Here is a 24,118-nt window from a genome sequence, read left to right on the forward strand (position 1 = left end):
AGTAGTAAATGGGAGCAGTTCATTAATGGCTCTTTCTCTGGGGACACCTTGGAGTGGGAGCTCAGCAAAACCTCCTTCCTCTGGAGAGACCCCAGGCACTGAGAAAGAAGCCAGTTCCTACCTACCTGCTCCCTATCCTGCCAAGCTCGGGAGCTTAGAATCATAGAATCCTAGAGTTGGAAGAGACCACAAGGGCCATCGAGTCCAACCCCCTGCCAAGCAGGAAACACCATCAGAGCACTCCTGACATATGGTTGTCAAGCCTCTGCTTAAAGACCTCCAAAGAAGGAGACTCCACCACACTCCTTGGCAGCAAATTCCACTGTCGAACAGCTCTTACTGCCAGGAAGTTCTTCCTAATGTTTAGGTGGAATCTTCTTTCTTGTAGTTTGGAGCCATTGCTCTGTGTCCGCTTCTCTGGAGCAGCAGAAAACAACCTTTCTCCCTCCTCTATGTGACATCCTTTTATATATTTGAACATGGCTATCATATCACCCCTTAACCTCCTCTTCTCCAGGCTAAACATGCCCAGCTCCCTTAGCCGTTCCTCATAAGGCATCGTTTCCAGGCCTTTGACCATTTTGGTTGCCCTCCTCTGGACACGTTCCAGTTTGTCAGTGTCCTTCTTGAACTGTGGTGCCCAGAACTGGACACAGTACTCCACAGTACTTGGTCACGCCAAAGTGTGACCGATCTCTGGCACCCCGGAATTGACATGAGAGGTGGATGTCCTGGGCTCAGAAAACTGGTCCTAGAGCCCAGCTCAAATCAAACCCTGGAGAATGTCAGGCTTGGCCCATTGCAACAGCCTTCAGGCCAGGATCAGATCCAGGGGAGGCAATATTTTATGTTGCAAAGGGCCCTGTCATCACAGAATTGCAGAGTTGGAAAAGACCTTGAATCCAGGACTCTGAGATTAAGAGTCTCCTGTTCTAGTGACTGAGCTATCCCAGCTGTCATCTTTGGATGAAGGGCGGTAAACAAATCTAATAAAATATAAAAAATAAAAGGGAAGGAGAATGAGTAGCAGCAGAGGAGGGACACTGGACCTTGGCACAATGGGCAGAAGAGGAGGGTTTTCTTGCGCACAAAGAGACAGAGAAAACGGTGGCTGCAGAATCCCCTTTCTCCTCTCCTGTAACTAAGCCACGCACCGCGATCGGGACAGGATCGAGTCCTGGAGCCGCAGGAACGCTGCTTTCATGGAGTGGCCCAAAGCGAAATCCCTGGTGTCTGTGTGGACAGAGTGGAGTGGGGGTGGGCTGGAGGGAGACCTTGCAACAGCAGTATCTCGGACACACCGCAATTCTCTCGCCCTCTCAATACTGCAACACGTGTGTGTTGTGCGTGTGCAACACGCTTCCGCCTCCCCCCGCCCCCGTGCAGAAATCCTGCAACTCCCTGTCCTCGGGGAGGTGGGTGGGGGGCCGCTTCCTTTACCACCCGGCAAGAACACTGTGAGCTCTCCGTCCATCTCTCTCCCTGGCGTTTGTGTGTGTTAACAGACTGCAGCACTGAATGCAGCGGAAACACTGCAAGGTGTCCGTGCACGTGTGGGCGCGCGCTCGCAGCAATCGCAGCGCGTGCCGTTGCATGCACGCCACAGCATTCCTCCACTAATCATAATAGTGTAGTGGACACCCGCAGGAATAGGCTTTGGGGGTGGGGTGCGCGCGAAGTAAAATATTTAAAGTGGGGCGGAGGGAGGGAGTTTCCATCGCCTGAACCTTTCGCCTCGCATCTGCGCGCTACAGCAAACTTTCTCTCTTTTTAAAACGGAGGCTGGTCATTATTATGCTTCCAGTTTATTACACTTGCCCTTCACAATGGGGCCCCCAGGGCGGGTTGCAACCACAAAAACACAGCTGTGGTTCATTCATGAGGGCAGTTGCCCCCCTCCCCGCCCCCCTGCACAAGCCTTGGAGTTGCAATAGCAGTAGGAACAGTGAGAAATTCGAAATTAGCCCGTGCGTAACCAGCGCACAAGTTGGATACGGTTACCCTATCGCCTGCGTGCGCGCATATACAGCTCGTGAGAGAGAGCCGTCCCTACTTACTAGATTTGCAATATTCACGATTCTCTTGCTTCCGGGAGTTACCCCAGCTGGGGAGCCCAGGCTGCGGCCGGAGGAGCCACCTCCCGCTCCCCCCTCTGCAAATCGCCTTCCACCCACGAGGTCCCTCCCCAGCAGCCTGCAAGAGACCCCCCACCCCACCCCCTAACCAGCTCGCCCTTCCGCGGACCCCCTGGAGCGGCAGCTTGGCGCCGGGCCACCCCAGCGCGCGCCCGCCCGCCCGCGTCCGGCGTGGTCTTCCCGGAGCCGGGGCTGCAAGATCCAGGCGTCGCCTCCCCGCAGAGTCCTCTTCCTGCTCCGACCTCACCAGGGACTTGCTGCTTGCGCAGCCCTGGCGGTGGGCACTTTCTTCCTCCTCCCTGGCGGTGGTGGGGCGCGCACCACCCCCCACCCCTCCCTCCCTCGCCTCCGCGCGCCCTCGTCCCTGCTTGCCTCCCTCCCTCCCGCGCGCCCGCCTGGCGCTTAATCCGCCTCTCCGCCCTTGACACGCGCGCCCAGGTGGCGCCAGGAGACGGAGCCGAGCGCGGCGCGCCGCGGAGAGAGCGAGAGAGGCTCCCCCGGTCCCCGGTTCCCGGTGGCAGCATGAGCAGCAGCAGCAGCAGGGCACCGGGGGAGACGGTGGCGACGGCGGCCTCTTCCTCCTCTTGCTCTCCGCGTCCTCCTCGCCGCCCTGCTGCTCCGGATGCCCCCGCAGCCCGCTCCTCCTGCGCCAGGCGGGGCGCCGCTGCGCGCAGCTGATGGCGACGGCGGCGGGCCGGCTGTGAGCAGGGCGATCGCGGGCAGGACTCGGCGGACTAGGCGGGCGGCAGCGGCAGCGGCGGCGGAGGCGGCGACCATCCCTCGGCGGAGCCCTCGGATGCGGGGAGACCCGTGCAGCCCGGAGCGATGGGAGAGTGGACCATTTTGGAAAGGCTGCTGGAGGCTGCGGTGCAGCAGCATTCCACCATGATAGGCAGGTGAGAGAGAGAGGGCGAGCCGCCAAGAGGACTAGCCGCTTGGCGAGACCGGCGGGGCAAGGAGAGCGAGCGAGCGAGCGAGCGCAGGGAAGAACGGACGACCCGGCAGCATCTGCCCCGCGCGTAAAGTTGGGAAGGTGGCTCGGTTAGGGCTGGGAGCCCGGACGCCTGAGTCCCAGTGGGAGGGTCTCGGAGGGGCTTCTGCGCAGCCAAGGTGGGGGGCATGTCCGGCAGGGGTGGCTGGCCATTGTAGGGGCCTCGGGGCAAAGACAGAAGCGGCAGGGGTTGAACCACAGCTGCTGCTGCTGCTGCAGCTGCTGCTGCTGCTTCGCCTCCCTGGGTGCCCAGCTTGGCCTGCCGTCCCCGGGTCGTTCTCTCCGAGGAAGGGATCTGGTCTGGGAAGACCCCTTCAGGAGTCCTTGGCTTGGCGAGAGTCCGGCTGGTGCGTTTTTACGCGGAGGGTAGAAGCGCCGCGTCAGGTTCCCCCTTCTGTAAGGAGAACCCGGAGCGCTGGTGCGGCTTGCCGGAGCCGGAAGGATGCTCTGTGCGCTTCCTCGCCGCCGGGTCCCCTTCCCTTCCAGCGCGCGGTCCTGCCGGGGGCAAGTGGCGCAGGGATTCCCCACCGCCGGGTCGCCGAAGAACCCTGCAGCGCCGGAACGGCTTCGCACAGGCTTCCCCCAGACTTAATAGTTGCTTCTCTCAGATGCCGGGTGGGCCGTATGTGTATTAAAGTCAGAAAGAGCTATGCACCGAGTCGGGTCCATCCAGTTCAATATTGCCTACACACTTTGGCAGCGGCTCTCCAGGGTTTCACGCACGGAGATGCCAGGGGATTGAACCTACGACCTCCTGCATGCCAAACAGGCGTCCAACCCTTGAGCTACAGCCCTTTTCCAGAGGTGCATTCTTCCCCTCTGTACTGGAAAGCTTGTGCCAAACATATGATCTAAAACAGAATCACCAGCCAGCCGTCTGGAAGATTGTTAAAATTGTTATCAGAGTGGCTTTCAGAGTTAGGAAAGGCTGGTGGAGTAACCAGGGAAATATATATCAGCTTGGAAGCCTGGTTTTGTCTAGTGCTTGGCAGAGCAGAAGAGGGGAAGTTCCTACCGATGGGAATGGGGTTTGCCAAATCTGGAAGCCTCATCCCTTCCCACCAGGGAGGAAAATTATGGGCAGGTGGGTTCTTTCAACTTGAACCAAGGGCGGCTGGACCTGAGACATGGCACTGCCCGAGACATAATGTGGCACAGCATCACACCTGTGGGTATTTTACAGGGTGTCCAGACAGGTCCCTGCTCCAAGGAGACTGCAATCTATAAGTTTCCACAGCAGCGGGAGATGCAGCAGAAGGAGGGGTGGGAGAGGCAGGTGTGACTGGAGCTATAGACCCACAGAGGTGTCTGTGGGGATGGACAGAAAGGCAAGCAAAAGGTCAATGAGCATGTGCAGAGTGTTTGCGACCCGCAGCAAAGCAGCTGCTTCATCAGAGGGCTACCCCTCAGACAGGTTTATCTTTTTAGAAACCAAACAATACACAGACTCTGTAAATGGGGACTGGCCTAAAAAAAGAAAAAAGGAAAGAAAGCGTGTGTGAAAGAATAGAGAGACAACAGGTTTCTGGCAGGCTGATAATCACCTCCTTCCAATAACTCCGGGGGCCTGCCAGATCCTGCAGGACTACACCCCCCCCCCCGGTCACCCCTGCTAGGTGGGGCTGGAGGGCCAAAGGTTGCCCCCCTCTGTTTTAAGGGATATTTGGGGTGGCCTCATGAAGCCACTGTGTCTCCCTAATCTGACCACTTCCCTCCACTGCTGTCTTCTTTGACCTTCTCTCCATCACTCTTTCTCTCCCTTCTTATTGGGGGTGGCGGCAGTGCCACTAGAACTAATAGCATAGGGAGCATCTCACAAGAGAGGCAGCCCATGGTTTGGGTAGGGCAGTATGGACAGAAACTCAGCCCACTCAAGTGTCTTTGTAAGCCAAGGCTACACACCGAGAGCCAGTGTGGTGTCGTGGTTAGAGTGCTGGACTTGGACCTGGGAGACCAGGGTTCGAATCCCCACTTGCACAGAGCTCACTGGGTGTGACCTTGGGGGCCAGTCGCTGCCTCTCAGCCTAACCTACCTCACAGGGTTGTTGTGGGAGTTAAAGAGGATGGAGGCCACCCTGAGCTCCTTGGAGGAAAAAGGTGGGGGATATAAATGCAATAAAAATAAGTAAATAATGAGAGATGGGGAAGAGAGAGCCAGGCAGGTGGGCAGTGGGGACTGTGTGGGTGGATGGAGGATGTAATTAACAGGAATTAGGAGGTGTGCGGGGGTGGGGAGTGCTGAGATGAAGCATAACAGGGAGGTGAAAGAAGAAAGGGCAACACATCCTTTCTTCAGCACCCAGGAGACTGGCTCAGATAAGTGGTCCATCCATCTCAGCATCCCGTCTCCAAGGGCAACCAACCCAAGATGATGCAGAAGAGGCCATTGGGACGTCCCAGAGAATGTCCCTTCAACCACCTATACAGTTTAAACTTCTGCTTTTGGTGTCTTTGGGCTTTAAATTTTCTTGTCTCCCTTTTGCTCTCTTCATTCCTCACACACCCCAAGATTTGATGTCCTGCCGCTTTTTGTCCTTTCACATCTTCTGCTCTTTCCCTGTGGAATGAAGCCTTCCTCCTAATGGCCTGCATTACCCAGTCTCTTCCCATCTTGAAGTGGTGCCTGCAAACCCATCTTTCTGAAAAAGTGGTCTATAATACCTATATGGAGGAGAAGGGGAAGAAATTTCAATGGAGGGGTCAAAAGGTCGCTAAATATGAGAGGTCCTGCCTGTGACCTTTCTGTGCAAAGCCCAAATAAACACAAGTGCAATGAGCATTTGTTCGCAACAGCAGTTAGTGGCGACAACGCAGTCTTTCTACCTTTGCTGAGCTCATTCAACACTAGCGGAAAATAAAACCTTACCTCTCAAACAAATCCTTTTGAACTTTTTTAGTATGTTGTTGTTCAGCAGCTTCCTTTGCAAATATTTTTGTTGTGAATGATGAATCATAGCATCACAGAGTCTGAAGGGACCCGGAAGGATCATCTAGCCCAACTCCCTGCAATGCAGGAATATGCAGCTGTCCCTTATGGGAATCGAACCTGTGACCTTGGTGCTATCAGCGCCATGTGAGCAGGGCTTGACCAAGGTTTGCTTTTTGATAATTTTAGCTGCCCTCGTGGACCTGGTACCATCCAGATATTTTGGACTACAGCTTCTGGCACCGGCTGGGGCTGATGGGTTTTGTAGTCCAAAACATCTGGAGGGTGCCAGGTTGGTGGAAAAAAACAACAATATAATGGTTATCTGTGGGAACCCTGGCCAATCAAACTCATTCTCTCTTGGTGTACTCTCTCTCTCTCTCTCTCACTCTCTGTGTGTAGGGGGGCATTTTAGCAAACTGGGTGGTGCTGTGGGTTAAACCACAGAGCCTTGGACTTGCCAATCAGAAGGTCGGCAGTTTGAATCCCCGCAACGGAGTGAGCTCCCGTTGCTCGGTCCCTGTTCCTGCCAACCTAGCAGTTCGAAAGCACGACAAGTGCAAGTAGATAAATAGGTACCACTCTGGTGGGAAGGTAAACGCCGTTTCTGTGCGCTGCTCTGGTTCGCCAGAAGCGGCTTAGTCATGCTGGCCACATGACCCGGAAGCTGTATGCCGGCTCCCTCGGCCAGTAAAGCGAGATGAGCGCCGCAACCCCAGAGTCGGCCACGACTGGACCTAATGGTCAGGGGTCCCTTTACCTTTACCTTTACCTTTACCTCCTGCCAGACTTTGCCTTCATAAGACAACCAAGCTGAGAAGACTAAATGACAAAAAAGATGTGGCTGGGTGTGCCCCAAACTGAGTTTTTTCCCCTTTACTTCCTCAGTTCAGACCAAGAGGTCTTTCAATCAAAACTTCAGATTGTTAACACACAAGAGCCAGTACTCAGACGCACGTGCAGGATCCAGCCCACACAACAAATCCCCAGTGCGAAATGAAAACTAGAAATAGGAGTAGATAGGTGGAAAAGGGAAACAAACATGGAATCCTGTGTCCTTAAACGCAGCCGACCGAGATGTGCTTGGACCTTGCCAGCCTAGGCTATGCGCCTCAACATTTGTGCACCTCCTGCCGTTTCCATTCCTGGCCTATGAAGATCTCCCCTCCCCATTCTTAGAGGAGACACAAATTACCCAAGGCTTAAATCTTAGAAGCAGGGGTGCACCATTTATGAAAGGAGGAGAGAGATTGGATCTCCATCCTTCCTGTAAGTCAGATTTTGGTAAATGGACAAGAATTGGTAGAACGACCCGGTCTTGAGACAGAGACACTTTGCATGTGCTCAGAGGCATGCTGGCACAGGAAATAGCTTCTGGGGCGGAACCCTTTCTCGGATGTAAATATCAGACAGGAACAGTGCTGCTCTTGTGCATGCAGCTTCATGGGATACAAAGGCCTCCCAAAAGAGACTTGCCTACAATTGCACGGTTCGCCCAGGCAGTTTAAATGGTCCAAGGCTTAGTCTTATTTTTAATCATTGTGCTTGACTGCATTACACAGGAACATTGAAAGCTGCCTTAGACTGAGTCAGGCCACTGGGCCCATCTAGTTCAATATTGTCTACACTGATTGGCAGTTGCTCTCCAGGCTTTTAGGCCAGAGTCTTCTCCTATCTGGAGAATAAACCTGGGACATTCTGCATTCACAGCAGCTGCTCTCACCGAGCAATGGTACAGATGGATCCTACACCACCCTGGAAACCCAGTAGGACAAATGCTTGAATGAATTAAATCCGTGTTGTCGCATTTTATTTGTGTATTTTATATTTTTGTAAATGGGAGAAGGCAAACTTTTCCATGGACGTAACTGCACCTTCATCGTGATGCCAATGTTGCAGCAACTTAGCTTTGCCTAGCAGTGGAACCGCAAGATCCAAGGGTTTGGGAAAGGGTGTGAGCCTGTGAATCATAGAATTGTAGAGCTGGAAGGGACCCCTGTGGTCATCTAGTCCAACCCCCTGCAATGCAGGAATCTCAGCTAAAGCATCCATGGCAGATGGCCATCCAACCTCTGCTTAAAAACCTCCAAGCAGAGTCCAAACCTCCCGAGGGAGACCGTTCCACGGTCAAACAACTCTTACTGTCAGAAAGTTTTTCCTGATGTTTAGTCAGAATCTCCTTTCTGGGGGGAAAAAATCATCCTGTGTTGCATTCTAAATTGCAAGCTCCTTGGGGCAGGGACCTCCCTTCATATGCTTTTCACAACAAAGGTCCGTATAATTAAAGCCATGGTTTCCCCAGTAGTGATGTATGGAAGTGAGAGCTGAACCATAAAGAAGGCTAATCGCCGAAGAATTGATGCTTTTGAATTCTGGTGCTGGAGGAGACTCTTGAGAGTCCCATGGACTGCAAGAAGATCAAACCTATCCATTATTAGGGAAATCAGCCCTGAGTTCTCACTGGAAGGACAGATCCTGAAGCTGAGGCTCCAATACTTTGGCCACCTCATGAGAAGAGAAGACTCCATGGAAAAGACCCTGGTGCTGGGAAAGATGGAGGGCACAAGGAGAAGGGGATGACAGAGGACGAGATGGTTGGACAGTGTTTTCAAAGCTACCAGCATGAGTTTGACCAAACTGCGGGAGGGAGTGGAAGATAGCAGTGCCTGGCGTGCTCTGGTCCAGGGGGTCATGAAGAGTCGGGCACGACTAAACGACTCAACAACAAAACAACAACAACAGCATCCCTTCCAATTCTACTATTCTTACGATCCTCTGGACAGGCGGTCTGAACTGTGAGCATCGCTCTGCTCCTGCCTGACTGCGAGCCACAAAATCCAGCTACCCGGGCTGCCCAAATAGTCTCTGATCCACCTTCCTACCCTCTCAGAATGTAACCTCCCTTTCTGCATTTTGCTTTCGCTCTCCGATCATTCTTTGTGCCAAATGCCAGCGTTTTCTCATTCATCTTCCTTACCAGTGCTACTGGCAAAAAACTCTGCGTCCTGTCCTTAGGTTTAATTTCACCCTCCCTTCTCCCCCTCCTCGATATTGCAGCTCTGATGGGAACTGCGGAGTTGGCGAAAAGCAACTTCTGTTCTCCCCCTCCTCCCCTCCTCTGAAGTGCGCAAATTGACTCACTTGCTAGATTTTGCGTCGCTGCAGAAACCCAAGTCTCCCTTGTGCCCTTGAAGCTGTCCTAGGTATATACTCTCTCAAACTGTCTCTACTGCGTGCATACCTGGCAGTGCAGTCCTATATACGTCCACTCAAAAGTTAAGCCCCACTGGCTTTCAGGTAAATAGGTATCAGACTGCACCCGCAATGTTGCTTTCAGCTTTCTCTGCCCATGCAATGAAATCTGAATTCATTTGCGGAGGAAGAAGAAGAAGAGGAGGAGTTTGGATTTGATATCCCGCTTTATCACTACCCTAAGGATTCTCAAAGTGGCTAACAATCTCCCTTCCCTTCCTCCCCCACAACAAACACTCTGTGGGGTGAGTGGGGCTGAGAGACTTGAGAGAAGTGTGACTGGCCCAAGGTCACCTAGCAGCTGCATGTGGAGGAGCGGGGAAGCGAACCCAGTTCACCAGATTACGAGTCCACAGCTCTTAACCACTATACCACACTGGTGATTCTTCTTAAATTGCAGTGGATTGGGGCTCTTGGAAGCCCTTCTGCTTTCATCCAGCATCTCAGCTTTTCCCAAGAGGTGCTCCAAGGAAGCCCCCATCTCCCTGGCTCCATAAATTTAAGACTTTCCCCAAAGAATAAAGGGAAATGTAGTTTGTTAAAGGGTGCTGGGAATTATAGCCCTGTGAGGGTTAAACCATAGCTCCCACTATCTATCTATCTGTATCTATCTATCCAGTGGTACCTCGGAAGTGAAACGGAATCCGTTCCAGAAGCCCGTTTGACTTCCAAAACATTCAGAAACCAAAGTGCGGCTTCTAATTGACTGCAGGAACCTCCTGCAGCCAATTGGAAGCCCCGCCAGATGTTCAGGTTCCAAATAACGTTCGCAAACCGGAACACTCACGTCTGGGTTTGCAGCATTCGGGAGCCAAAACATTTGATTCGCAAGGCCTTTGGGATCTTGAGATGTGTGGCACTTACGCAGCTACAATCCCAGAGGCTCTCCTTCAACATTTGTGTGTGCGTGTCTTCTAAAAGTCAGATAGTTGTATATTTCCTTGACATCTGACGGGGGGGGGGGGCGTTCCACAGGGCGGGTGCCACTACCGAGAAGGCCCTCTGCCTGGTTCCCTGTAACCTCACTTCTTGCAGGGAGGGAATCGCCAGAAGGCCCTTGGAGCTGGACCTCAGTGTCCGGGCAGAACGATGGGGGTGGAGACGCTCCTTCAGGTATCCTGGGCCTTTGAGGCTGTTTAGGGCTTTAAAGGTCAGCACCAACACTTTGAATTGTGCTTGGAAATTGGGAGCCGATGTAGATATTTTAGGACCTGTGCTATATGGCCACAATGGCCATCCGCAGTCTCCCTTAATATCTCCCTTTGCTCTCCTCTCCTTCCGTCCCGCCAGGATCCTGCTGACAGTGGTGGTGATCTTCCGCATCCTGATTGTGGCGATCGTGGGAGAGACGGTTTACGAGGACGAGCAGACGATGTTCATGTGCAATACCCTGCAGCCCGGGTGCAACCAGGCCTGCTACGACAAGGCCTTCCCCATCTCGCACATCCGCTACTGGGTGTTCCAGATCATCCTGGTCTGCACGCCCAGCCTCTGCTTCATCACCTACTCAGTGCACCAGTCGGCGAAGCAGAGGGACCGCCGCTACTCCTTCCTCTACCCGCTGCTGGAGAAGGACGGCCGGAAGGTGAAGAACGTCAACGGCATCCTGGTGCAGAACCCGGACGGCTCCTCCAAGGAGGAACCCGACTGCCTGGAGGTGAAGGAGATCCCCAGCGCCCCCATGCGGCCCCCCAAGAGCTCCAAGGTCAAGCGACAGGAGGGCATCTCCCGCTTCTACATCATCCAGGTCAGTCGGGGCGCTAGAGGGCTCCCCTTTGCTTGCTGCACTCCCAACTCCTCCCTAAGATTGGGGGGCCGGGGACTTGCTCAAAAGCTCGCGAAAAGGCCGAGAGGTTGCAGGGAGGAGTCGTGCATGAGCCCTTCATGTGGTGCGGCGGCAAGTGAGGCCAATGCTATTCTAGGTTGTTGCATCATAGCCTCGCACAATCCGGCAAAATGTGGCCAGCCGTCTATCCCCTTAGATGGCAGGCAGAATTCTGTGTGCCACCCCATGCCCCCTGCACCAGTCTAGTGCAATAGCATAGACGGCCCCCAACGTTAAAACAATATCCACCTGTCAAGGTGTGCGTAGGCCTGGAGAGGGGCACCATCTTGTTTTTTGCCTCAGGATGGCCCTAGATGTCATCCATTGGACACGACCCGCCAGGGTAGCTCAGTTAGTTAGAGCATGGTGCCGATAACACTGAGGTCGCAGGTTCGATCCCCGTAAGGGACAGCGTTGCAGGGGGTTGCACTGGATGATCTTTGAGGGCCCTTCCAACTCGATGATTCGACGATCACTGCTTTGAGGTGCATTCATTCCCCCCACTCCCGGCTGGGTGTTGCGTGGCTGTAGCCTTGGCAAAGACTGGAGCATTCTGGCAGACAGAACGACATCGGAGGAGCCTGTGTGTGCTGGTCCTGGGGCTAACTGAGAGGCAATGTCCGAGTCCAGTCCGAGGACAATGGTGCGGTGTGGAGGCTGTCTGTCAAAGATGTAGCTGGGTCCAAGGCGGGGAGTCTGGCAGAAGAGCAGGACAGGGTGCAGGCAGGAACTAGCAACCAACAACGTTGCTCCCACAACCTGGGACTGGGGCTGGCTGGCTTTTATCTGCCCCGAGGCATAGGCTGGCCCCAATCCTCTGGTGACTCGCCTCTCCTGGCCTGGAGGCGAGCACTCCTCCTGCGGGAACTTAGTTCCCTCCGCCTCTGCAGCTCAGGAGAGGCTGGAGGGTTACCGGACCCAGAGGCAACCTCAGCTTCCCCTGACGGGGCTGAGAGTGGAGCACCTGCAGGCAATGGGTCCTCCATCACCTCAGGAGCCAGAGCAGACTCAGCTGGTGCCTGCACCTGAGGATCCAGCACAGGTGAGGACCCTTCAGGCTCAGGCCCCAGCCCCGGCTCAGCTGGTTCTGGAGGCGGGGAATCCTGTGCAGGCTGGGATCTCTCAGGTTCAGCCTCTGAGTCCGAAATCCCAGGCCATCACACTGTGGCCTGTTTGGTCCAGTGTCCTGTTCTTGCAGCAGCCAGCCAGATGCAACAGCAGCTCTCCCCTCCGGCGGTCAGAACTGGGGGCCACTAGTAGCCCTCTCCTCCATTAATTTGTCTTGTCCTCTTTTGGAGCCACCCAGGTTGGTGGCCATCGCTGCCTCTGGTGGCAGTGAGTTCCATAGTTTAACTATGCTCCACATGAAGAAGTACTACCTGATGGTAGAACTGTCTAACGGTTAGAGCCGTTTGACAGCAGAACAGACGCCCTCGGAAGGTGGCAGACTCAGCTTCGTGTAGGTTTCTAAACAGAGGCTGGTGGCCATACATTGGGGATTATTTAGCTGCGATTCCTGCATTGCAGGGGTTGGGACTAGATAACCCTGGTCTTTCCTAGCAGCTCTACAATTCTATGAGAAGACAGGCTTTGAGGGATGTGGGCAAATTGCCTGGCTCCAATTTTAGGTGGAAGATAATAGTAATTTAATAATTGTAATATTTCTACCCCACCCATCTGGCTGGGTGTGATGAGCAAGATTTCTAATTGTCTGAGGGTGAGCCAGGGATTGGGGGACAAAGTGGTTTCCCCCCTTCCTTGGAAACAGCAGAAATATATATAGCCTTATGCAAAAGGAACAAGGAGATAACTTCGGCATTCGGGTTGCAGAATGCAGATCCTTTTCCTAAGCGCAGAGAATGTGCAGCCCGGACTCTAAGCGTCGTCCTGATCTTCCTTCCCAGCAGCCTACGCGAGAGAAAAGGGCACGAGGTTCTGGTGGCAACACGGTGACCATCTGTTTTATTTATAGACGCGCGGGGCGAGAACGAGCGTAGAAGGGAGGCAGCGTTGGCAGCAGGCAGGAGTGGCGCTGAGGCTCCAGGCTGTGCCAGCACCACCTGGAGAAATCCAACCATCTCAAAGCACCACAAGACACTTCTTCCATGTGTCTTTCCAGTGCCCCAGACAGCTCCCATGCTGTCAGGCTCCGGTGGGGCCTGTCAATGACCAGTTCGGATTCTCTGGGGTGGGGGTGGGGGAGGTCTGGTTAGCAGCAAAGATAGAGCTAAGAGTAGGCACTCACACCGCATGATTCAGGCGGATTCGGCCAGGGTGTGGATTCAGCCTGCAGCCCAACTGGGTGGAAGCAGCCTCAAATCTCTGTGAGTTGGGCTGCCAGGGGGTGGGGTGCCCAGCAGGGAATGTACCAGTGCAGTGGTTCCCAAGCTTTTTTTGTGGAGGGGGGGCCCTGCCACCCGCTTGGTTCCATAACCTCACCTCCCATGCCTCCCGCCCTTTAAAAAGCACCATTCATGACAGCGGTGTGGACATCTCACTAAGGAGCACAATAACACAATGAAATTCAAAACAGCAACGGTCAGTTGTCCATTTATTCAGAATCCAATTAGATTTAGTCTAATTAACCAACTCAACAAAACTGATGAGCTTGATGCAGCGATACCAGCTTTTCAAACTGGGATTGTCATTTAGCGGCCTCTGTATACCTGAAGGAGCATCTCCACCCGCATCGTTCAGCCCGGACACTGAGGTCCAGCGCCAAGGGCCTTCTGGCGGTTCCCTCATTGCAAGAAGTGAGGTTACAGGGAACCAGGCAGAGGGCCTTCTCGGTGGTGGCACCCGCCCTGTGGAACACCCTCCCACCAGATGTCAAGGAAATAAGCAGCTGTCCTATTTTTAAAAGACATCTGAAGGCAGCCCTGTTTAGGGAAGTTTTTTATATTTAATGCTGTATTGTTTTTAACAAGAGCGGCTGGAGAAACTCAGCCAGATGGGTGGGGTATAAATAAATAAATTATTATTATTATTATTATTATTATTATTATTATTATTATTAGCATCCCACAAGTGCCTTCCCTGCTGGGAGCAAGAAAGGTGATGCATCACTCCCTCCTGTCAGGACCAGAGGTCAAGGATGATGGGAACTGTAGTTCGAAAACAGGAGGACACCCCAAGTTTGAGAAACTCTGGTTTTTAAAGTAAAGATTAGCCCTGCCCCACATTGATTTGGGGCTGGATCTGGGTGGGGCGTCCTCTGGATTTGGGGCAGGTGTGTGAGGAGAGGGTCCCCCCCCCTACACAAAGCCAGGCAGATATATTGAAAGCAGGCAGCGGAGAAGACCAAGTCAAAATCAGGAGCGGAAAACAGGAACGTTGCAGGACCAAGGTGAAGCTGCTGGTTCATTCAAAAATCCAAATTCTGCTGCTGGGCTTAAAAGGGCATCTTTTTTCAGTTTAGGGCCCTGGGCCCCCAACCCTGCTCAGTGCCCTCTAGGGCTCTGTTTCTCAAACTCAGATCTCCAGTTGTTGTTAGGCTACAACTCCCATCATCCAGCAGACGGTTCACAACCAAGCCTGGGACCCTAGGCGTACTGATTCCACCTGTTGACACCTGTATGCACTTCAGGCCTCCTAAGTTTCTTTTTTTTTAATGAATATTTATTGGCATTTTCAAAAACCACACAAAAACAAAAATAGACAAAAAATAACAAAAATACAAAACTTAAAAAAAAAAATTAAAAACACATAAAATTTCAGTTACTTATTTTCATTTAACTTGTTTCTCAGACCTCCTCACACCTCCCCTTCTTGTATTCCAATTTAAATTATTAACTCAGCAAATCCTTATTACTTATTTCTCAACTTTAACTTAATAATTTATTTTAGCATGTTGTTATTTTACTTTTCCTCTTCTTTCATTTCCTCAGTTTATTTTTGCAAACCTTATTTTCATTTAATTTAAACCATTTTGAAAACCAATTTTAACTTCTCCAAACTTAAACATCAACACTTATGCATCGTTACTCATTCTTAAACATTTTTCCAGGCCTCCTACGTTTCATTGGGGCCGAAGTGTGTGCCCTTGAATGCTCCCCCTTGCGTGGAACTGTTGGGCTGAATCCTCTTCAGACTAGGGTTTGCCTGAACTTTTGGAGGAAGAAGCATGGGAAAAAACAAAATAAAAAAATTCCTTCCAGTAGCACCTTAAAGACCAACTGATCTGCTTCTTAGTCACCTCCCTTCCAGCTCGCAGCTACCCAACCCGCCTGACTTGTTTTTTCTCCCTTCCTCGTTCCGCCTCTCACTCTTTATTGACTGTAGTTTGAACAAAGGAGCTAACACCTTCCACCAAACATGAGGCAGCAGATCAGTGCAAAAAAGTAAAAAGCCAAACAATGGGGACCCTGGCAGCAATTGAGGAACAATATTGCTGATTGATGATGCAAAGTTATCACACGGCTGAAAGGCAAGCCCTTGCAGGTCCTTGCTGGGGGACCAGCCTTGCCTTGTTGCTCTCACAAAGAAAGACACTTGGTACGGAAAATTCAAGAAGTAGTGCATATTTGGGTAGGGAAGAGTCCTCCAGTTCTAGCTAACTACTAAGCTGAAGATCCAAGGGAGCCATGGTCGCTCCTTGGCTCTCAGCACATATAGATCCCAAGGCTGATCTCTCCCAAGAGGACCTGGAGGAGACAGAAAGCTAAGATGGCAGGAAAGGTCAGCACAGTTACCACAGGGCAAGTTTGGAGGTTCCTTACTCTGTCCGCTTCGGGCCCCTGCTGATTTGCATCGAGCAATTACAGTGGTACCTCGGGTTACATATGCTTCAGGTTACACACTCCGCTAACCCAGAAATAGTGCTTCAAGTTAAGAACTTTGCTTCAGGATAAGAACAGAAATCGGGCTGTGGAGGCGGCAGCAGGAGGCCCCATTAGCTAAAGTGGTGCTTCAGGTTAAGAACAGTTTCAGGTTAAGAACGGACCTCCGGAACGAATTAAGTACTTAACCCGAGGTACCACTGTACAAGCCACTGAGTCATTATTAACAAAAAAACGAGTGCGAGGATAATCGCCAAAGGGCCCACAGTGGTACCTCGGGTTACATACGCTTCAGGTTACAGACTCCGCTAACCCAGAAATATTACCTCGGGTTAAAAACTTTGCTTCAGGATGAGGATAGAAATCGTGCATCAGCGGCGCGGCGGCAGCAGCAGGAGGCCCCATTAGATAAAGTGGTGCTTCAGGTTGAGAACGGACCTCCGGAACAAATTAAGTACTTAACCTGAGGTATCACTGTATAGAGGAAAGGGAACCTGTGGCTGCCCGGATGTTGCTGGGCCTCTGGTTCCCATCACCCTCTGTGGTGAGGGATGATGGGAGTTGTAGTTCAGTAGCATCTGGAGGTAGAAGAAGAAGAAGAATTTGGATTTGATATCCCGCCTTTCACTCCCTTTTAAGGAGTCTCAAAGCGGCTAACCATCTCCTTTCCCTTCCTCCCCCACAACAAACACTCTGTGAGGTGAGTGGGGCTGAGAGACTTCAGAGAAGTGTGACTGGCCCAAGGTCACCCAGCAGCTGCATCTGGAGGAGCGGGGAAGCGAACCCGGTTCCCCAGATTACGAGACTACCGCTTTTAACCACTACACCACACTCTCTGCCAATCCCTGACCCTGTTCCCCTCCCGCTGCTTTAGGTGGTTTTCCGCAATGCCTTGGAGATTGGCTTCCTGGCGGGACAGTACTTCTTGTACGGCTTCAACGTGCCGGCCATTTTCGAGTGCGACCGCTACCCGTGCGTCAAGGAGGTGGAGTGCTACGTGTCGCGGCCCACGGAGAAGACCGTCTTCCTCGTCTTCATGTTTGCCGTGAGCGGGATCTGCGTCCTCCTCAACCTGGCCGAGCTCAACCACCTCGGCTGGCGCAAGATCAAGACCGCCATCCGAGGGGTGCAGGCCAGGCGGAAATCCATCTGCGAGGTGCGGAAGAAGGACCTCTCTTCGCTGGCCCAAGTGCCTACGCTCGGACGGACGCAGTCGAGCGAGTCCGCCTACGTCTGAGCGCTCCCGATCCGGTTTGGTTGGGGCGGGGATCGGGGCCTCGGCGGGCCTGACGTCGCCAACGCAGCAAGGAGAAAACGCCCCCTGCTGGCCTGACCACAATACCTCCCAGGTTAACCATGCAATATTCAGTGGGTGCTTTCAAAAACAAAACACCCTCCTCGCTTTCAGAGGACGGGGCCTCACGTTCGCTTTAAGGGCTGATGGGGGAAACCCAGCCCCTCAGGAGCCATGGGGCAGGAGCAAGGGGGAGGGAAACGGAGGAAGAGGCTTGGTGCCCCTTCCTCCTATGCGCCGGCTCCCGTCAAATATTTTCTCTTCTCTACACTTAACTAATGGTGCAAGCAAAACGGTGCGGTTTGCGGAAACTTGTGCCTATGACTCCTTTTTACGGACAGGTGACGAAAACGCATGAATCGGCGGTGGGTGGGGGAGGCTCGGGGGGGGGAATGTTGCTTGCGTGCGTGTATTTTTTTAAGGCAGCAACAACAGCAAGACCGAGAGAGGGGCTTTCCCCTCGTGCACGACCAGATCTCTCTCTCTCTCATCTGCCGTGATGTAAATAGTGAAGGATGCAAATGTGATTTTATATAAAAAAGATAAGGTATGCAATAAAAAGAACCCCATTTTCTTCATTGTTTTCCCTGGCAGTCTCTCTGTTGGTCCTGGGGGGAATCGGTGGCGATGGTGTTGGGAGGATGGAAGGGTCAGGTTGATGTCTGTGCGTGCTCCAGAAATCCCAAAGGTATGCGGAGAAGACCAGATCACCATTCTGTCCCAGCTGCTGCTTGTGGCGGGGCGGGCGGGCACAGTTTTGTTTGTTTTTCATTTTTTTAAAAAATAATATTTATTAACAATTTAAACACTACAAAAAATAAAAACAATACAACACAAAAACACTACACAACACCAACACATTTAAACTAACGAAAGCAAACAAAAAAACAATTTAAAACACATCAAATAGTTTCAATGTCTTATCTTTCATTCACTTATTTCCACGACCTCCTCACACCTCCCTTTTCGTATTCCACTTCTGTTAACTGTTTCAGCAATTCCTTTCCATCTTTCTCTGTTTTCTATCCTATAATTATCTTAACACATTCTATCCTTATTTTTTCCTTTGATATTCTATTGATCTATTGATACTTAATTCCTTATAACATTTATACTAAAGCCATATACAGTGGTGTCCCGCAAGACGAACGCCTCGCAAGACAGAAAACCCGCTAGACGAAAGGGTTTTCCGTTTTGGAGGCGCTTCGCAAGACGAATTTCCCTATGGGCTTGCTTCGCAAGACGACAGCCCATAGGGAAATCTCCGGGACAGTGGGGAAGCGCAGCTCGTCTTCCCCGCTGTCCTCGGACCTCCTCCGAAGCCTGACGGCGGGGCGGGGACACCTCCTCCCGCCGCCGGGCTTCGGAAGGATGCCCCGATGCTGGGCGGCGAGGCGGGAACGCCTCCCCCCGCCGCCCGGCATCGGAACGATGTCCCGAAGCCGAGCGGCGGGGCGGGAAAGTCTCCCCCCGCCGCCCGGCATCGGAACGATGTCCCGAAGCCGAGCGGCGGGGCGGGAACGCCTCCCCCCGCCGCCCGGCTTCGGGGCGGGAAAGCCTCCCCCCGCCGCCCGGCTTCGTGGTGGGAAAGCCTCCCCCCGCCGCCTGGCATCGGAACGATGTCCCGAAGCCGGGCGGCGGGGCCGCGAAGCCTGGGCGCGCTGGCAACTCTCCGCAAGGAGCGCTCCCGCTGCTTGCGGAGAGGTCCGCGAAGCCTGTCCTGGACCTCTTCTGAAGGCAGGCGGGGGGCAAAAGTCTTTGTCCCCCCTGCTTGCCTTCCCAGGGGCTTTTAAATCGCCCGGACAGCGGAGAAGTCCTCCGCTGTCCCGGGCGATTTTAAAATGCCGCCCGCCAGAAGAGGTCGGGGGAAGGCGGTTTCCATAGGAACGCATTAATTGATTTTCAATGCATTCCTGTGGAAAACTGTGCATCGCAAGACGAAAAACTCGCAAGACGAAGAGACTTGCGGAACGAATTAATTTCGTCTTGCGAGGCACCACTGTAACTTCATTCCAACATTTTTCTAACATTCATTAATGCAATATTTCCGTAAATAATCTTTAAACTTTTCCCAGTCTTCTTCCACGACTCTTCTCCCTGGTCTCGGATTCTACCAGTCATTTCCACCAGTTCCATATAGTCCATCAACTTCATCTGCCATTCTTCCCGGGTGGGTAAATCTTGTGTCTTCCAACACTTCGCGATGAGTATTCTTGCTGCTGTTGTTGCATACATGAAAAATGTTCTATCCTTCTTTGGCACCAATTGGCCGACCATGCCCAGGAGAAAGGCCTCTGGTTTCTTCAGGAAGGTATATTTGAATACCTTTTTCATTTCGTTATAAATCATCTCCCAGAATGTCTTAATCCTTGGGCATGTCCACCAAAAGTGAAAGAATGAGATTGGAGTTTTGTTTGTTTTTCAATTGTCCTTCTTCTGAGCTTTCAGGAGCAGTCGGGCATGTGGAACCAAAGTGCAGTGGTACCTCAGGTTACATAGCTTCAGGTTACAGACTCTGTTAACCCAGAAATTTTACCTCGGGTTAAGAACTTTGCTTCAGAATGAGAACAGAAATTGTGCGGTGGCAGCAGGAGGCCCCATTAGCTAAAGTGGTGCTTCAGGTTAAGAACATTTTCAGGTTAAGTACGGACCTCCAGAACGAATTAAGTACGTAACCAGAGGTACCACTGAAGAGTCACAATGCTCCTCTGGATTTCAGTGACTGAGCAGGGATACAAGGGCTCTGGGGCCCCCTTATCCTGGACCCACGCTGACCAGGGCTTTGTATTTCAACACAAGAACATTGGATCTGGCTTGGTTTCTCCGGCAAGCCTTGCCCAAACCCCACTGGCAATGATTAAGTTGATCACTGCCAAGGCATGGCACCCAAAACGGGAAAAGCATGTACCTCATACCACCGCATTCATATTGAGTCTGACTCCAAAAAGTAACCTCCAGAACAAATTAAGTACTTAACCCGAGGTACCACTGTAGATGCAAGTTTCCCTCCGCTGTCTCGCCATGAGAAATGAATTTGCACTGGCTTGATTTCTGCAGGTCAGGCTGCTGTTAAAACGGAGTTGGAAAAATCCTGCTCAAATCTACAGCAGGCGCCTTGTCCTAGCTACTGCCAACTTCTACCTCCATCACTCTGACTGTGGGCACCTCTGGAGCATCTTTCCCAAGGCCACCCTGCTGTGGACGGCAGCGGCGTGTGGGTTTTTTTGTCTCTGATTGCCTGGGCCCAAGACACAGAGCAAAGCAAGGCTCCCCCCCCCTCCTTCCCCGCACATGTACACAGACCCCTCCCAGCCCGGTCAGCTGCAGCGGCCTCTCATCCCTTAATCTGCTCTCTAATAGGTCTAAAGCGGAGAAGGGGGTTAACTGGGCACCATCTGGCTTAGCCTGAGCGAAGGCCCAAGATCTCGTGGTGCAAAAGAGGCCTGCGAGGCGATCGGGGAGAACCAGTGTCCCTTCCTGCCCCACAGGCTATGGGGAGGATGGATGTTGCATTTCCGGAGTCCCCCTCCTGCTTCCCGAGAGCAAGGGGAAAGACGGAACGGGACCCAGCCTCCTTCTCTTCGTTTACTAATCCCCGTCCCTCCTACCGCCGGCCTCCCGTTGTCCCCATCCCCTAAGCGGCTCTTGCACAGCCCCTCCGCCCAGACCCCCCTCTGCCCCCTGTGGTGCACTTAGAGAGCCTAAACCCCATCTAAGCCTCTTTGGTGTCCCAACCAGATGAGCAAAGGAGTTCAGGCAAAAAAGAGAGAGAGAAGGAGCTTACTAGAGTGGAGAACTGGATGTCTCCGTCTGCCCGAGGTGGGTCACAGCGTTGAAATTGGGGGTGGCTCTCAGGTACAACCCATGTTTGCCCTTCGCTCCTGAAACTTCCTCTCCGCTGTGAAGACACAGAGTCAGGGTATCTCACTCAGCGCTGCCAGAACGGACGCCAGGGTTTCAGGCAAGGAGTCTGGGGATGCTGAGGAATACCTCTCGGATCTCATGCCTGCAAAATGTTGAACTAGTTTCCTTCCCTCTGAGGTGGTTATATATAATAGAGCATCTTTCCCTGCCTTCTGCCCTTCCCCCCCCCCCCCCGCTTTAATCCCAACCTGGAGCAGGGAATCCGCTCGCAGGTTTTGAAAATAAATACCGTATTTTTTGCTCTATAAGACTCACTTTTTCCCTCCTAAAAAGTAAGGGGAAATGTGTGTGCGTCTTATGGAGCGAATGCAGGCTGCACAGCTATCCCAGAAGCCAGAACAGCAAGAGGGATTGCTGCTTTCACTGCGCAGCGATCCCTCTTGCTGTTCTGGCTTCTGAGATTCAGAATATATTTTTTCTTTTTTCTTTTTTTAAGAATATTTATTAAGATTTTACAAAGTCATAAGTACAAAAATACATAGTAAAACAAAAAAAGGAAAAAACTCTCAAACAAAAATACAAGGTACAAAAAACAAGAGATAGAAAAATAGAAAAAAGAAAGTTAAAAACAAATCCATTTTTTATAACTTTAAACTCATTAGCTTATTTCTTTGACTTCCTCACACCTCCCCTTTTTGTATTCCCATTAAAATATTCAAATCAGCAAATCCTTACCCTCTTCCATTTATCTTAACTCTGAATCTTAACATGTTATAACTCTATAATTTCACCAATTTTCAATTCATTTTTGCATACTCTTTTTAACTTTGTTGCTAATGCCACTTATTTTCAATCCAACATCATTTTAACATTCATTAATTTTACAGTGTTTCTGCAAGTAATCTTTAAATTTCTTCCATATTTTTTTTTTTGTTTTCCTCCTCCAAAAACTAGGTGCGTCTTGTGGTCTGGTGCGTCTTATAGAGCGAAAAATACGATAAATTGGACCAGTTGTTTCTTTGCTGTATCTGCCGCACTTGCTCAGCTGACATCCTTAGTCCTTTCCAGATCTTAGTCCTTTCCAGATCTCCCAAACTGGGAGGGGTGGCTAACACCCCAGAGGACAGGATCACACTTCAAAACGACCTTGACAGATTAGAGAACTGGGCCAAAACAAACAAGATGAATTTTAACAGGGAGAAATGTAAAGTATTGCACTTGGGCAAAAAAAATGAGAGGCACAAATACAAGATGGGTGACACCTGGCTTGAGAGCAGTACATGTGAAAAGGATCTAGGAGTCTTAGTTGACCACAAACTTGACATGAGCCAACAGTGTGACGCGGCAGCTAAAAAAGCCAATGCAATTCTGGGCTGCATCAATAGGAGTATAGCATCTAGATCAAGGGAAGTAATAGTGCCACTGTATTCTGCTCTGGTCAGACCTCACCTGGAGTACTGTGTCCAGTTCTGGGCACCACAGTTCAAGAAGGACACTGACAAACTGGAACGTGTCCAGAGGAGGGCAACCAAAATGGTCAAAGGCCTGGAAACGATGCCTTATGAGGAACGGCTAAGGGAGCTGGGCATGTTTAGCCTGGAGAAGAGGAGGTTAAGGGGTGATATGATAGCCATGTTCAAATATATAAAAGGATGTCACATAGAGGAGGGAGAAAGGTTGTTTTCTGCTGCTCCAGAGAAGCGGACACGGAGCAATGGTTCCAAACTACAAGAAAAAAGATTCCACCTAAACATTAGGAAGAACTTCCTGACAGTAAGAGCTGTTCGACAGTGGAATTTGCTGCCCAGGAGTGTGGTGGAGTCTCCTTCTTTGGAGGTCTTTAAGCAGAGGCTTGACAACCATATGTCAGGAGTGCTCTGATGGTGTTTCCTGCTTGGCAGGGGGTTGGACTCGATGGCCCTTGTGGTCTCTTCCAACTCTATGATTCTATGATTCTATGATTCTATGATCTCTTCCAGCTGTTCTCTTCCCTTGCCTGCTCTCTCCAGTGGTCAGGGCATTACTGGCAGGACTAACCTTAGGTAAGGTCACAAGAGGGACCTCTTGAGTCAGTGCTCCCTAAGCAAATCACCAAAGCATTCACAAGAGGGGGGACAGAGAGAAAGAAGGTCCCTGCAGCTGTGGGGGGATTGGCATGGGAGCAGAGCATCACAGGGCTCCAGGAATTGCCTCTCCTATACATCTGCAGGGGCAGCCCTGGCCCTCTCTCGCCTCTGGCCACCCTCGTCTGTGCAGGCTTTCGACTGAGTCGAATGGAGGTGGCCAGAGGAGCAGACGCCTTGCCTTCTCCCTGCCCCTTGCCTGCTCATTTGCACTGGGAATGAGGTGAGATCTCATTCATATGTATGTCTCTATTAATAGTGCCCTGTGCCTGGCGGGGCTCTAACAGCTGCCAACGTGTCATCCCTGCTTTGCCGCCGATCCTCCTTCCCATTCACTAGGAAGATAAGAGAGGAGGAAAAAGTGGTTCCCTGGTTAGAGAAAGGGGAAGGAGACAGGTGTGGAGAGGGCAGAGGGATGCCAACTTTTTGAAGCAGCCCTGGGCCTGTAAACAGCCACCTTGTGTGCGGAAATCAAAGGCTGGTGGCGAGGATGCATCGCCTGAAACTGGAAAAAGCTTGAGCAGCTGGTTTAATTTCTCTTTCTCAGGCTGCTGCTGCTCAAGGCACAAGAACAGAACCGGTTAGAAAGCTGGGCTACCATCAGGGAGCCCAGAACTTTTGTACCCTGTTCCACAAAACAATGGGGAGCGAGGAAGATGAGAGCTGGGACCACCAGGGTCACTTCTGACGCAGCAGGGAGGAAGCAAGAACCTGTGGCCCAGCCAATGATGTTCGGCTCTGGCTCTGGGTAGCATGTCTCCCAAAGCATTTTAATGCTTGCAGAAAAGAGAGGAAGAGGCTGTATCCTGAAGCCCCGTGGAAAGGCAATGCCAGCTGCAGAGACTTCTTCACTGGTGGTTTTCAACTGGTCAAAACTCTTCCTCTCACCCCCCCCCCCGATGCATATTAGGTAAAGGTAAAGGGACCCCT

At 51.9% G+C, this 24,118-nt stretch overlaps 1 protein-coding gene across 1 annotated transcript in view; it reads left to right on the forward strand.

Moving 5' to 3' along the window:
* The window catches only part of LOC309345965 (gap junction delta-2 protein-like), a 160,890-nt gene extending 143,317 nt beyond the window's left edge, over nucleotides 1-17,573 (forward strand). Inside the window, exons 2-4 of the mRNA XM_081869492.1 lie at nucleotides 2,617-3,031; nucleotides 10,595-11,051; nucleotides 16,782-17,573. Coding sequence (XP_081725618.1) covers nucleotides 2,961-3,031; nucleotides 10,595-11,051; nucleotides 16,782-17,144 — 891 coding nt within the window. The 5' untranslated portion in view covers nucleotides 2,617-2,960 and the 3' untranslated portion in view covers nucleotides 17,145-17,573. The remainder of the gene's footprint in view (nucleotides 1-2,616; nucleotides 3,032-10,594; nucleotides 11,052-16,781) is intronic.
* Nucleotides 17,574-24,118: the final 6,545 nt, after the last annotated feature.

This window comes from Podarcis erhardii (assembly GCF_964252035.2).
Source record: "Podarcis erhardii genome assembly, chromosome: 7".
Taxonomy (NCBI): domain Eukaryota; kingdom Metazoa; phylum Chordata; class Lepidosauria; order Squamata; family Lacertidae; genus Podarcis; species Podarcis erhardii.